At 37.8% G+C, this 16,295-nt stretch overlaps 1 protein-coding gene across 1 annotated transcript in view; it reads right to left on the bottom strand.

The window, feature by feature from the left end:
* The window catches only part of LOC115241454, a 197,381-nt gene extending 182,221 nt beyond the window's left edge, over nucleotides 1–15,160 (bottom strand). The window contains exons 1-4 of the mRNA XM_029817221.1: nucleotides 15,156–15,160; nucleotides 14,546–14,788; nucleotides 7,590–8,201; nucleotides 6,961–7,270 (exon numbers count right to left, since the gene is read on the bottom strand). Coding sequence (XP_029673081.1) covers nucleotides 6,961–7,270; nucleotides 7,590–8,201; nucleotides 14,546–14,788; nucleotides 15,156–15,160 — 1,170 coding nt within the window. The remainder of the gene's footprint in view (nucleotides 1–6,960; nucleotides 7,271–7,589; nucleotides 8,202–14,545; nucleotides 14,789–15,155) is intronic.
* Nucleotides 15,161–16,295: the final 1,135 nt, after the last annotated feature.

The raw sequence follows: 16,295 nt of genomic DNA, 5'->3' as shown, positions 1-16,295 counted from the left end.
TATATCATAATTTTGTTTTTTCGACATTTCAACTATTTGTTGCTTTTTTTTCTTGAAAGATCGTTGATTTAAATTTCGAAAATCGAGGTCAGTTCGACGTTTCCTGTCAGACGCCGCGCCCTATGTATATAAAGCTTCTACTGATCAGTTTCACGCGATGATATCGTCTTTTATGAAAGTCACGTACAAACGTTAGGAGTTATTGGAGCGAATAAACCGTTATTAACTTATCCCAGACAAGATTAGTGCAGTCAAATTAGACTGTATACATATATTTACATACATCAATGTAACCTCATTCCTGTAATCTATTTTTCAAAAGGCGATATGTTTAACGAAGTAATATGTTTGCTTATATTAAAATTTGACGATTTGAGTCTTTTGAAAAATTTTTTTAATCGGACATGCAAACTTGATTGCGACGTGTTGCTTTATATATACGGGTTAGCGCTTGTACAAGGATTGTTTTACAGTAAGGTACTGTCAGAACGGTACGGGCAATAACACGAGAATTAGCATTGAGGCGTGCGATAAAAGTACCATCGATTACATCGAAATTAATATTTAAAAGCGGAAAATTTGCAAGTGGCGAGAAGCCCGGGACGCGAAGCTAACTGTGGGCTGTGCACGAGAGCTGTACATAATATAAATCACGTACACGTGTGCCCTCGTTACCGGATACAAACGATCCATGTGCGGGAGCATGAGCGAAGAGGGAGGAGAACGCGGATTGGATTGGTGAACGAAAGAAAGAGAAACATCGTCAAAAAGAACGCGGGAGAGGTTGGTGACGGAGGTAGGGGATGAGTAGGGGAGGGGCCTCTCGGTATGGCTGAACCCTCGCTGCTAAATGTAAATGTCCGGCATTTGTTACTTTGTCTGTATGACCCGCTGCTGTTTGTTTGTATCCGCGGTACGCGGGAGTGCCACCGTCCCGGAGATGCAAAGAGGAAATAGAGGAAGCGGAGAAAGGGCAAGCACCGCCAACGCGCGGCGTAGTGCTATTCGGCGTGGCTTTTGCCCCTGCTTTTGGTGCACATTGCTTTTTTTTTTTTCCTTTTTATTTCTGCTCCCCCGCGTCCGCGCTCTACGTAAGCCGCGCCGCTTGGGCACACGCTCATTTGTAAAATTTTATGATGGCCCCCGCTGTGCGTTGTATCCATTATGTTGTATGCATTACGGTCCGTGCGCGGCCCTTCTTTTTTACGAATTTCGTTTTAATTACTGGCTCATCCGGCCAGTGTATCCTTCGCCTCGCACACGCGATCGCGCGGGTGAGGGAGAGAAAGAGAGAAAGCTCTAAATGACTTTGCACATCGATCTGAAAATATTACCGCGTATTGAAATCATAAAAAATTGCGCGGCGCATCTCGCAGGCAAAATCGAACGCGATTCTGATTTTCTCCGCGCTCGTCGTTAAACTGCGTGCGAGATAGGGCGCGATAAACGGCGAATGGATGGAAGGTCGAAACAGGGACATTAAAAATACAAAGGCTTGTAAAATTTATTCTACCGGTCAAAGGTGCGCCGGGTTTAACGAGTTTCGAGTTCAATATAATTAAAAACAAGGCGAAAGCAATTTAATCGAGTTCCGACATATCGTATATTTAAAATTTCTGATCAAATCTTTCTGATAATAATTGAAATAATTTAAGATGAAATATATAATTAACAATTTATAATAAAATGTTGCACATATTAATTTACAATAAACTCAGCCGTTTTCTCTACAAATTTGTATTTTTTTTTTGCGATTTGTATTATTGCGTGTGTGTGAAAATTGGATATTCTTTTTTTCTTATATTTCAACATAGATTCTATACAAAAAGCGTATATGCAAAATAACAAACAATACAAATATTGTCATATGTTTACCGCAAATTCTATATTCTCTTCAATCATAAGATAAATAAATTAGATTTGTTAGATAAATAAATTACATTTGCACAAAGAAATTGCTTGATATAATAATGTCTAAATGTCTTTTATTTTTTTATAAGCCAAATTTTTATTTAATTAACTTTTACTATCTTTGAAGAAAAATACCTATATTAATCCATTAAAGATATTAAATTTAGTTTCCCACAACAAATCAATAAATATGTAAACAGCTCACGTAATAATTGATTTCTATATGACAGTGCTTATTGACGATACATCAATCTAAAGTTTTTAAATAAAATAGAGCAACAAGTTTCGATATTTGTTCGCACCCTGCAACGGCCGAGTTTATTCGACAATAGACGGCAGCTTGAGTTAATAATATTCCTCCCTCTGAGTAAATAGAACCGAGTTTGAAATCAGAAATGCGAAAGGTTGCCTCCTGCGCGCTCTCCGACTTTTTCTTAGCATTGTATTACCTTTCCTCTACTTCGTGCGCTTCGCCAGTCTCTTTAACCCGGTAAGAAGAGAGCATTGTGCAGAAAAGTTCCGCGCGCGCGCCGGACCGCGTCGCCGACTGCCATACTTGTGTGAGACCGCCACTCTTTTGATATTTCAACGTAGTAGACGAGTGGCGCGTCGTAATGAAATCATCTCCAGTACTTTGATCTTCTCCCCGTGCGGCGCACCCCCTAGCCATCACCGGTAACCTCCGCGTCGCTTTCCCTTGAAAACACGAGGCCACCCCCGCACACTACCCTCGCGAATGTCCCACTCAGCCGGCACACCGGCTTTACTAGCACCCTCCATCCGTGTCCCCTCCTCATGTTATCTCCTCGGGGACAGGTAGGCAGGCAGGCACACGGTTCGACGTATATACCACTCATAATGAGTTCATTCTGCTCCTTCTTTGCCGCAACACATTTTTACCACGCGGAAAGCAATTTTGTAATTATGACAAGTACCGACCGATTATCTTCTGTCGGGTGCGTCTTTGTTACTCTTTTCATTGCGTTTGCTGGCCAACTCATAATTATCTTTCTGCACGATATTTTCCGCCCAACGGTGCTAATAAAAGTCGGCAGGAAAATGACACATAGGATAGCAAGAATTCACGTATAGCGCGATATCGTGGGATCGTGGGATATTTTCTTTGCGCGAAAAACGGCGATAGATGGTGACGATGATGAATGTCGGAGCTGTGGAGTCGGAGGCAGGCAATGCGAAGGACATGAGAAGATGAAGTGGCGCGAATGAGTCGCCTTTTTCTTTGCTGTGCTATGGAAAGCACCTTCGATAACGCTCAGTACTTATCTCTCAGTTTAACACCTTGTGGACACGCGATATTACATTGAATCATGACAACGTAGAACAATATAACTATATAATTCGATTGTACAGGTAAAGAAAAAAGAAAACCAAAGATATGTAGCTTAAAATAATATGCACAGCCTAATATTTCTTTTTTTCTGTACGGCAACAAATAGAAAATAAAAATGCCACTAACCAAAAAATAATTTAACAGTATGATTAACTAAAAATGTCAAAGATGCAGTTATTTTTATTTATATTTTTGCATATTATTTTTTGATAATAACATCTAGTAACGTACTTAATGAGTTTGCTTTCCTAAAGTTTCTTATTAATTTTCCAGCTTACTAGCATAATGAAGTGTACTTATCAGGAATCAATAATTTAATTAATAAGATGATACTTATATAACTTAAACTGGAAGGTTTAAATATAAAAGTTTGATAATTGTTTATACAAAGTTGTAATTAATATTCCTAAATTATCGACATTACTATCTAAAAAATAATTATTTAACAACTTACTTTGTTTATTAATTATGACATATAGTTCTGCCATTTATCATTACTCGTGAGCGAAAATTTAATACGTTATTACATATTTTGAATTATTATGCCAGGCTAAGAAAAGAAGAGATTAAAATATACTAAAAAAGATTGTTTATGCATGCAAAAAGAAAGCGATAACACATGAAAAGGAATATAACACACACACAAAATAATATTTATTACCGTGAACAGTAACGATGATCAATACGCGGATAAGCACGTTGACGGAGGCGCCAAGAAGCAGAGAGAGGAAAAGGGACGGGAAAGCTTGTTCTTTGTATGAGAGAACCATGACCGTGGCGGCTATATAAGGTGTATCGAGCAACAAGGACTAACGGCCTTTAATTAATAAAGTTACGCGAACAACTCTCAAAGTCTTCCTGCCTCCCGTGCCCACCCACCTGGATAGCAGCTATTTCCTTCGCTTTAGAAATTCTGGTATTTTCCCTCATTCTCTCTCCCCCTCATTGCTTCTTCATACTTTGGTCTTCCGTAAAGGCCTACCTACGAAGTTGTAACCTTTTATTGCACGAGAAAGCGTCTTCCGCTTATTTTGCAAAGATACTTTTCTACGAATTTTCTTTTGATACCGATAATTATGCTTACACATTTAAATGCCGTTTAATATCAAATTATTAAAAGCTAAGAAGAAGAGATAATATATAATTTATGCATAAATGTAGATCTCAGTTTAATATGTCTTCTGCTTTATTTATTTTGCTTGTACTTTTCATGTAAAGCAATGAAATCGTAGGATTGAGAAACAGAAAATTGTCATCGTATGATTAATTTAAAAGTAAAATAAAAACAATGCACAACAAATTCAAATAAGGCATTTGAATTTTTTGAAATAAAAATCATGTCTATATGAAAAGAAATAACATTTTACATCTCTTTCGAGCACATTCAGAAATTCTAGCTTATAGAAATTTATACGTGTAGTTCAAGAAACGATGTATACAGAGAATATGTACACATTTTACAGTCACGTGTAGACACTTTGAATTTGTAATACATACAGATGTCGTAACTTGCATATATAACGCATGTATATGTATACAACAGAGTATATGTCACTGCTACGTAAATTACATAGTACATAGACGTATAATGCGTAAACGTTGCCCGTAATAATACGTGTGTGGAAGGCTTCGCTACGTATATTAAGTCAGCGACATTTTCACGTGTACTACGCGACGCGTATTTATATGTTTGCAGCATAATGGAAATAGATGTGTAGTATATTCAACGCAGTAAACATAGAGTGACGTAAGAGTCACTTCACACATCGTTTATTGATCAAACGTTTCACATAGCATGTGTTAAATATAGTAGACATTTTCACTGATTTGGGATCTATTAATCTTTCTACATCGCTGAAACAAATTCTGAGAAAAGAAATCTTTTCTCAGAAAAATTTTTTTTAAGCGTAGAAATTTCTTTTAATGTATGCTTCATTTAAATCAACTAATAAATTTAACATTAACAAATTTTTAATTCATATTTTTTTAAAATATTTACAATTCTATATTTGTAAAATTAATATTAATATAAAAAAAATTATAATGTTTAGAGATAAAAATATAATCAATGATATAAATTAATATAATATTATTTTATCTAAGAAGAGGTCTGTACTTTGTAATAATTCTCAGTGTCCGGCGAATTATAATTGATAATTTACACGAAATCGCGATACATATTTTCTTCTTATCGTGATGGCGCCAAAAGCAGGAGAAGGATCGGGAATCTTTTCAAACTGTGCTACACAGAGACGGACTCCCGGAAAAGGAAGCACCACCCGTGGATTGCCAGACTTCAAGAATTAAACCGTGTTCCTGCTGCCAACCCCGTGATGTCTTGTTCGTACTATAGCACATCGGCCGCCATGCTTCTCCGAGAGAATCTTCCGGCAAGTTATGGCTTGCTAAAGAAAATTGACTTGAATCTACGCCAGGATAATAAAAGCGCATAGCTGCGAGGAAGCGCGAGCGAGAAAAATAAAGAAACAATCCTGACACCATGGGCGATACCGGTAAAAAAGAAGTCGTTCGGATACGTAAAACGGCCAGAGAGAGGAAATCCTCCTCGTTATACACATATAGATTATAGATCATGGCTGTCGGCTCCAATGTTAATAAATATCTATTAATGTGCTTTGAAAACTTGTATCGTAATACTGATATTACGAGCGATATTAAACGCGACACGGATATTGCATTATTTTCATCGGAACATTTGGCCCATTTCATATACGGTACATTTAGAAAATTTACGCTAATGTCTACATGTTGCACATTTTTCGAATATTAAACGATTAAAACACGAATGACATGATTTCTCATATTTAATATTTTAATTTTGTATTAATGTAATAGACATTGCTGATAAAACGTGATCATCTATATTAAATATATCACGTTTGCACTATTATATCTTGTCTCACAGTTGAACGTGACGTGTAATATAATTAAAAATTTTTTTATCTTTTTTGTTTAATAGATTAAAATTTTTTAGATGAAAGAAAATTAAGAATATATCTGCATATATAGCAATATATTTAATTGTAAGTAGTTATTTTATTAACGTTACTTTATTTTGATAAATTTTAACTAAGAAAGAGAAATTTTAATTTTTATTTCAATATATAAAAAAATATTAAATATTTTTCTGTTTTAATTATGAAGATTTTAATAACACGCGATGATAAATGGCATTAACATTGATATTGAGATTTGCAATACTTCTTAATTATTATTACTAATAAGTTATATATCTTACATTAGCATTATTTTTTATAAATTATGCAATCAGTTTTATCAATAATAATATTGGTTAATATAATAACAAGGTATATTGAAACTATCATTGATATTATTTGAATGTATTTCATTGCATTAGAGCAAACTATGTGGAAGCTTTAAAATCAAGCGTATTTTGTTCGCGGACCTACTTATGTGAAGATAATCACATTATGTACGATAATCAGCCATGATTTCATTATCTATGCGATAACGCCCTATAATAGCTCTTCTGCTAACACATTGGCGTGTCTAATACAATTAACGCATATGTGAGCAAAATTTAACAAAACAGTATTATTATGATTGCCGAGTCTCAATAACCTATAAAATGTATTTCCCGAGCAATGCAATGTTTCGATACTTTTGTAAAATTTCTTTTGCACACAGTCGCAACAAGCAATCGAGCAATCTTTTACCTTATTCGGTGTCGTTGCTTGCTGCTGCGGCGAACAGCTGGTGCTGTGTACAGTCGGCTGATTGGTCGTCGCCGGTACGATGCCCTGATGATTCAGATGACTCAGCTGATTCAGCTGCGTGAGCTGCTGCGGCTGCTGCACCGGATTCTGGGTGTTGGCCTGCAGTTGTTGATGATGTGACTGATGCGCAGGATGAGTCGTCTGATGATGCGTCGCAGGGAAGGTGGGTACCGTGAACGGGACGAACAGCATCGGGCTGCCGAGGATGTGCGCACCACCTCCACCCAATGCCCCCGTCTCCTCCCTACACCTTTTTCGTGCGTTTTTTGTTTTGGGTAACTTTCTTTACTCCATCAACGGTGTATTTTTTTATATTTTTTCTTAATTTCGGCGTGCTACTACGCGCATAGATCGTTACTTTTATTATATTATTTTTGTCAAGTACACTGCCGACAACGACGACGAGCAGAGTAGAAGCGTAGCAGTAGCACTAGTAGTGGTAGTAGTGGTGGTAGTAGTAGAGGTAGAAGTAGTGGTAGTGGTACTAGTGATGGTAGTAGTAGTAGTAGTAAGGAGTAATATACGTGTCGAAGTGAAGCTACGATATATGTTTAATGATTTATTATTACCTGCACTCCTGCCCCAGCCCCTGGTGCTGGGGTTGGGCGTAGGGGGCGGCTCGGACGGAGGTGGTGGACGCCACCCTCGCTACCCTCAGCGATAGACCGCCCCGCTGACTGGTAAGTTGGACCGAAGTTGGCTGGTGATTGCTATGCACGCAGCAACAGGCACGGCAGCCGATCGGCTGTTGTTGGTTTGGAATAGCCTGGAGATGATGATTTAGGGGGCCCCTGGGCCCCGTGGAGGAGGGAGAACACGGGTACACCCCAACCAGGCAACCCACCACCGCAGCCCCGGGGCCCGGTGCGCTCGGTGCCAAGGCGCCTGTGGACGAGGCCACCCCAAGCTCGCTGGCTCTCCGGCAACCACTGCACCACTGCACCCACCCTCCTTGTTGAGGGGCTTGTTGATACGTCCTGTTGACGTTGATCGTTGAGCCGGGCTGAACGACCTCAACCTGGGCCTCTTTAAGCTCACGCTTGCCTGCGGGCGGGATTTTGCTACTTTGCTGTTTACTCGGGGTGATCAACTTTAGACTTGTGCGTGGCGGACGTTGATTTTCAATCTGTTTCAAATTTTCTTGGATCAGGCGATGAAAATCAACAAAGAAAGCCTGAATGCTTCACTTCGACTCTATTTCTTGATCACAACACTGACGCACGTAAAGAGCTGCTGATTTTAAACAAATCAGTAAAAAATCACAGTTTCTGCTACAGTCTTGTATGTTACGAGAAAAAGATGAGTTTTAATAAATATGTTTGCAGCTATCGATGCTTCCAGTTTTCGAGCTTTGTTAATGTTATGTTACTAACACTGATTGCGTTGTTCACCACAAAGCGATGTGATTTTGTCAAAAACTTTTCTTTATGTTTGTCACAATTTCCTAGGGAGGTTTTTGAGAAATATGCTGAGTTCTACCGAATCCCGTTCTCGTGGAATGTGTTTACCGCATACTCTTGGCGCAGTCGAGCTCACTTCGACGACCACGTGGTCGACTCGGATAAGATGCTGTCAATCTCTTTGAATGCCGGTATAAACGCGAATCGCAGATATATTTGTTTTTATGTATAAAATACGTCACCTCGATTAGAAAAGTCCACAATATTTTTTGTTCTTAAATTACTTTTCTTTTTCTTTGTATTTACCGAAGCAAATACCTAAGACAAATTATCGCATAAGCAATTATTAAATACTAAATTAGATGAGCTTTAAAATTTAATTAATACACGGATATAATTGTTATGGTAATTGTAATGTACAATTGAACACGTTTCATTGCATTGTATAAACCGATAAACTGATGATATCTTTTCTATTAGTCGGCAGAGCATGCGTTTAACTTTCAACTTTTCAACGATCTATAAGAAATGTCCGATGTCAATTGTTTCGGCAATACAAGTCATAAAACACGTGTTTTGCTTTATAATTCAAAATACTGCAGCATACGTCTCTACTATAAGTATATCGGGTAATTTGCAACTGTATATTTCGTTAATTTATTAAAATCTTCCAGATGATGAATAGACTGTGGTGAACAACACTCGTAGCTGCATGCGTCGCATGAAGACTTTCGCTTACAAATACGTTGCAGGGAAAGATACGAAGTTCGCGGTCACACGCACACCTGGAAGAACGGTAATCACTTGATCGTTCAAACAGCACCTTCTTTGTTTTCTCTTTCTAATACTTTCCTAGATATCTCTTAGGTGTGACAACCATGAATCATAGAAATCTGTGATTGAATTTTATTGCCGCGCGAACAAGATACGAAATAAAATGCGGCGGATACTTCGGATTTTTGTACGAGGATTAACACCCGTATTTGCGGCGACTTTCTCTCCTTCCTCCACGGGTAAATCAAACAAAGCGGCCGGTCCTCGCGATCGTACAAATGAGATTAAAGACACGACGGGTGGAAAAAGAGGGAACCTAACCCGTAATGTTGGAAGGTCGCTCGCCGACTGACTAGCACTTCCGCTCAGGCTGTTGTGCGATTCAGAGTGGGGGATGCTTCGTTGAGTTGTTGTGTGTAGGAGTTGGTGGCGGTGGGTCGACTCGTCGGTTGGTTGGTTGGGGTGGTTGTGTGTGCTTCGCTCTTGCTGTGCGCGGGAAACCAGGGGCTTTCAAGCCTGCAGGATCCGTGCGGCCCGGCGAAATAGCGACCAGTTTCACGTGGCTCGTACTAGCTTGACTTCAACTACTTTTACCCTGCGTCTCGTTGTCGACGTCGTGCCCCAAAGTTTTCATGAAATCTCGATGCCGTGAATTTTAAGTAAGCCCTGTGCGTCGCAAACGCATAAATTCCAGAAATGTTAAGCCAGCACTTATTTATATTATGTTAATACCGAAGCGATGATAGAACGATGAACAAGCGTCTGCTTATAAAGATCGTTTTTTACTTGTAAAATAAAATGTCGAAATTGAACAAACTTCGTTGTTTGTGCGTTTAGAAATTTAATTGTCTTGCGGCGAAATGTGCGAGCGAATAATCAAGACAAAAGGGTAGAACATGATTCGGTGAGTAAATCGATTAAATGATGAGAAGAAGTTGAGATGTACGAGAGACTGCGTAGGGTATCAGGTGCGCGCTTATACTGTCAATCGAATTATCTAGGGTTTGTCGCAGCTGTTTCAAAATATCCTTTTACCTTGATAGGCACAAACCAGATATCAATCAACGTTTGTTGTTGAATTTTCGAGAATAAAAAACAAATGATTTCCGAAATTATTCATCAGCCAAAAAGATATCTACATAGAATCTTGTAATCTATTTTTTAACGCAAATAAATTCTACGATAATTAAACATCGTAAGAGTTCGGAAACGATAGCAAAGTATAAACTTAAAATTGACACTGCAATTATTAGTATCACTAGAAATCTCAGAAACTCTGGTATTTCTCGCTAGGCCATAGAAGATGCTCGACCGACGGACACGAGCACTATTTTGCGGACGGATTTTAACTCGATGGCGTGTGTTTCTAGAACAATTTCACGTTACCTTGCACTAGAAGAATCACTTAAAAATACACCACAAAGCACCTGTCACAATCGTCGAACTTGCCGTCATGCACTGTCAAAAAATGTCACTTTCGCGAACGCCTTTTTCGTTTGACAAGGTTTCTCGAGCGGGGTGCCGGAGAACGATGGGGGCGCGTACCGTTCGTATGCGTGGTTGTTTGTACGCGTGCGTCCTAGTATACAGGTTGTGTTTATGCGGCCGGCAATCGTATATAAGTGTTGGCGCGTGACAGTGACGGAAAAAGTGTCTCGGCGCGAGTTACAACTGGCGGGTAAAAAATGATAATGGCGGATGAACAGGCGGATATATGCGCGGGGGTACTGGTGCGACGCGGTGTCTCGTAGCCTGGTGTGTAATGGGCTATGGATTTGGTGGAGCGCTGTTCCTGCACGTAGGGTAGGTAACGTGGAGACAAGAACCCTGTATCGCAATGTATCGCGGCGGCGGCGGCGACGACGGCGGCGGCAGCGGCGGCGGTGGTAACTGGAGGGGTGATCTGTCAGGCTGGAGGGGCGAGTGGGTGGTAGAGGGTGGGAGTCTGGCTCGTTCCTTCGTTCGTTCGAGGTGGTGGAAGAGAGGGTAGGTCAGACGATCTCGAGACCGAGGGCGCGCAGAGCGCCGTTTCTCGTGCGGGAACAGTTATCGTTGCTTCCGTTGCTGATGTTGTCACGTATATCTATCGTCTATTGACGCTCAATCCGGTTTTGTATCCTTCTAAAACGACACGAATTTTCTATATTTTTTATTACGCTCAATTCTAGAGTTATTGTATCGGAAAGTAGATAATTATTTATATTATATGTTATATTCTTCTATGTAAATATATAAGAAATTTAGCACACAGATTAATCGTAGATAATTTTATGCAACGAGTTTTCTATGTACAAAATATTATTCAAATTCATTTTCAATATCATTCATCATTAATTTTCATGTATCTTAATAAATTTAAAGAATGTTCAGTGCTTCTACTAAAATTATTAATTAGTGCAATATTTTAAAAGTATTATTTTGTTTATTATATATACATATATATTATTACTTTATATAAAAACAAGATACAAACAAATAATTTATTACAAAAAGAAAACATAATTCAAATAGAATTAAAATTTATTTTATTCTCTTTATCCTTTATCTATATTCTATTTATCCTTATCTATATTTTAGTATAACGTCAGTATAATTCTATATTTCTTGATATAAAAGAAACGGTATTTAAAAAGAAACTTTTTAAAATTATAAATAAATTTCTTTATTTTGTTATAAAAGTCTAGGAAGATAATATGAATATTTTTCTCTTTAGTGCTATTCTAGTTCATTAAAAGAAGAATATAATCAAAGGCATGTGGTTAGAGTGCCGATGAATCGATCAGTACTGGTCATTTGGCTCCCTTTGTCGCACGTGTTAATTAAAAATTGCTGGCGGTTATCGTCATGGAAGGAATCACATATATATCTGTAATTAATTTATCGATAAATTCTCATCAACCATCGAGCAATCTCACAGCATTTACTGACCGTGCTTTCAGAAATTTTGTCTTTTTAAAATTAATAATTACTGAACAAGTTATAAATTATATTTTGTGTATAGAACATTTACGAACCGTTCGCATTTGTGGTCGAAATAGCCGCTCTATAACTACTGCATAACACAAATAGAATAATAATAGTATGTATTTAGCTGCGCTCATAGCACTAGATTTGATTAGCTTCCGTGTTCTGCGACGTAATTACCAAAGTGACATATAACGGTGTATGAATTGTCATGAAACGTTTGCTCTTATTTATCAAACAGACTTAATTAAATAATTTTTACGTACATATATAAATTTGAATAGATCTAGTTTTGATATAAAATATTCATTTTTCATATCAAATTACTATCACTAATCTAGTTTTCATTGCTATTGAATAATAAAAGAAAAACATAGGGACAAAAATCGATTAAAGTCAACAATTATAAGAACTTTAAATACGATTTGCAACTCATTTATAATTCACAGTTCTCGCGGTCGACAGTTTCCCATTGGGTCGCCATCAACGAGCAGGCTCGCGGGCATGACAGATATGGTATACACATTGCGCCCAGGAAATTTCGTATTTTCGCGGCTAATGACTGAGGAACGAGACGGTAATGTATTCTATGTGGAACATCTACTATGCGCTCCCCATTAGCATTTGTAATGCGCATCTACCCCTAACTCTCGGGGCGCAAGCGTTGACGCTCGGCGCAAACCCATCAACGTACCATTTATAGCGCCGTTTCGTGCCCGCGTACGCGGAGAAAAGAGTTTACTACTCGTTGCTGGTGAATATGTTAATAGGATGCACCCGCGCAGCGCGCTCTTAGCAGCATCCCGCGTTATGACGCAGCCGTTGGTGGAAGATTACGGTCGTACCTTAGCGTCGAGATATTTTTCCGTGGCTCCCAAAGGCTGCGATAATATGCGGAAGTAGACGCACCATTAAGAGACCTTTCACATGTCACACGTATGCCGCGTCTGAAATTTTTAACTAATATATACATATATATTAGGTTCAATATTATAAAAAGCATATTTATAAAAAAAGCTTTTAATATATGTATAATTGATTAGATTAAATAACAGACGTTAAAATTCTATGTATTAGCGCTACAATTACAAAATATGAATAAAAAGATAAAGATTGACTGACTGATGTTCGATTGTGTTCGACTGATCTCAGTCACATATGAAAATTATATGACATTAAATGTGGCACGTCAAACGCAGATATCAACATTCGCTCATTCAAAATGGGGATTGAAAGTATTGGCACACGAGGAAGAGCCCATAGTTATCGATGGCATCAATATAAAATATTTACGTATGCATATACGTAACCATTTTAAATTATCAAATTGCGCAAGTAAATCAAAAGCGAATCAAGATCTGCTAGAAGCGTACACAAGTAGACGGTAATTAACTCATCTAGAAATTATGAAAGTCAAGATGAAGAAAGTTTGTTAAAACTAAAATAAAGTAAACTTTGAAGCGTTACTTGTGTAAAAGGTAACGTAAATTTGCCGCTGCTTCAAAGGTAACTACTTGCTATTTATTCTTTTTATAGACTAAATACTTTCTTTATAGAATTATTTTTATATTGAAATGTTTATTAATTATAAAAAAAAGTATTTAATTATAAGAAAAAAATTTATATCTTAATATTTTTCCGTGGCTCCCAAAGGCTGCGATAATATGCGGAAGTAGACGCACCATTAAGAGACCTTTCACATGTCACACGTATGCCGCGTGTCGTTAAATCCGCTTGCTATCGATTTGTAATTCTTTTTTTCCGTGCCGAAGCGACCAAAGCGATTCGCACTTATCGCTTTTGCATGAAGCGCCCTTATCGACTTTGTCGAGTTGCAGATAATCGAGATCGACGTATCTATCGTGTGCGATGCGTTAGCCGCACAATCAACATGTGTGTTTACACTTGTGCGCATTGCCAAAATATTTTCTCTACTATAATCGGATACGCTCTAGCACATCGATACAATGGAGAATGCCGAATCATCCGTATCGAAGCGCAATATATCTACGAATTCTTTTTTATTTATTCGACATAACAAGGACTTGTCACATTTCAACAATTGTTTTAAAAAATATTAACTTTTCTTTATTTTGCATTCTTCGTTTTGTTCTTATTTGCATTGCTAGAAATTATTAACAAAGATAATTCACAATCGTGTGATTCTATATTAACAAATAATCGTAAAATAATTGTGGCCATCTATTTGACTTTTGTGTGTATTGATATCTGACGGTTCTCCAAGAGTACTTGAAACGAATACCGTCCACAACATTCCACAATGGTGTTGCCGTAGAATCCACAAAGAAATGTACAATAAACAACGTGACTTCTGGCGGCGATAACGCCGTAATTAACACTTCAGCCAGTGTATCGTGCAATCTCACCGGATATGTTTCGCGCGGAGAGGTACCGAAGCTGCTATAATATCCATGAAAAACGCTTGTTCAGAACCGGAACGACCGTCGAGACCTGGAAACGTCCCGAAGCGCGGAGCTAGTGACAGCAAAGGCGGTGAGCGCAATAACGGATAAGCGGAGCAATCGGACAGTTTGTGAGCGGCCTCTGCTCCTGATGGGCTGGACGATGGAGAGACACGGCTGTAGGGAGTCTGTATATTTATAATGACCCTATATGTATGCAAATGGCCGCATATCGTACGCTTCTATTCCGCTCGCATCGCTCGCATTCACACGTGAGAGAGAGAGAGAGAGAGAGAGAGGGAGAGAGAGAGAGAGGAGAACTCCGATCCACGCGTCATCTCCGCCTCTCTATATATGATCTTCTCTTTTGCATTTTCCGAATCTGCGAATGTATTCATGTACGCGCTTGTGCACGTATACCGAAATCGCGTGTGCAATTACGAACACGTAGAGGCGAATCGGGGGATGAAAATGCATCGATTGTGCGTAAACGCGAGTCAACGCAATTCCACGAGAGACCACGACACAATTTTGCAGTTAACCAAGTCTTTTTGGCCATTATACGCGAACTCACGGCATATTCCTGATAGATGCGACAGATCGCTTCCCGAACAAGAGCGTTCTAACTTGACAGCAAATCTAGTATAACTTTCTGTAGGTGTCTGCCATAAAGGAGGATAGAACTCATACGAGACTCCATTTATGAACTTTCCGACAGAACACGTATTTTATCTTATCTCTCAAGAGAGTTTAGTAGAAGCCTACCACAATCAAAATAATAAATATATATTTAAAAATCTACATTATATAACAGAGCGAATAATATTTATGAAAATGTTATTGTGTGTGTATCATAATATGTATTCACATACATGAAAAATATTTTATAGTTTATATGACATGTTGTCAAATTTATATAAAATTATGTAATTTATATATTTAATTCATAAATAAGATTTATGTATAAAATGTTAATTAACATTTGATTTTATCAATTGCTGATGCATAGCGAAAAAGTAATGTATTGCGATTTTATCTTTATTCTCGATTTTCATATTGATAAATTTGAGCTATATATTTTACAATTTCATTAAAATAACTATTTATTTTATGAACTACTAATACGATTACATTCTTGGTTCTCTATTTAATTTGGCACATCAGAAATCAAGAGAGTATCAACCAAACATAATTAATATATTATTTTTATAAAAAAAAATGTATTCCTATAAGAATCGCGCGCGATTAGCAATTTTATATTTTTTTAAATATTAATTCAGATTATTGAAAGATTCAAAACGCAATCAAAATATTAATATATGTGTTTCTACACAACAATGCTAAAAGTAAAACACATTCATCTCTTTCTGACCTAAAACTCGGCTCGCGTAAATGTCGATAGGGCGCATCGCGATGCACATAAATTATAACGATAAACATGTTATTTATAGACCAACATAAATTGGCTATGCTAATTTCTGCATTGGGGATGCCGCGATTGCTATAGTCGCATTCATTGAAAACAAATTGCAGCTTATGTCGATGTCGCAAATCTCGCTGTTTAGCTAATGTGCAGTGAAAAGTAAAAATTTACTTCTCATTTAATCTGTTATGCTATAAATCTCATAATTTCTACAGCTTACAATTAAATAATCATGAATTGTAAATGTGTAAAGTTATTATAAAGAAGAGAGATTATTTTATATTATATATA

This window comes from Formica exsecta, unplaced genomic scaffold (assembly GCF_003651465.1).
Source record: "Formica exsecta isolate Colony F162 unplaced genomic scaffold, ASM365146v1 scaffold489, whole genome shotgun sequence".
In the NCBI taxonomy this organism is placed as follows: Eukaryota; Metazoa; Arthropoda; class Insecta; order Hymenoptera; family Formicidae; genus Formica; species Formica exsecta.
This window is presented reverse-complemented; position numbering and strand designations above follow the sequence as displayed.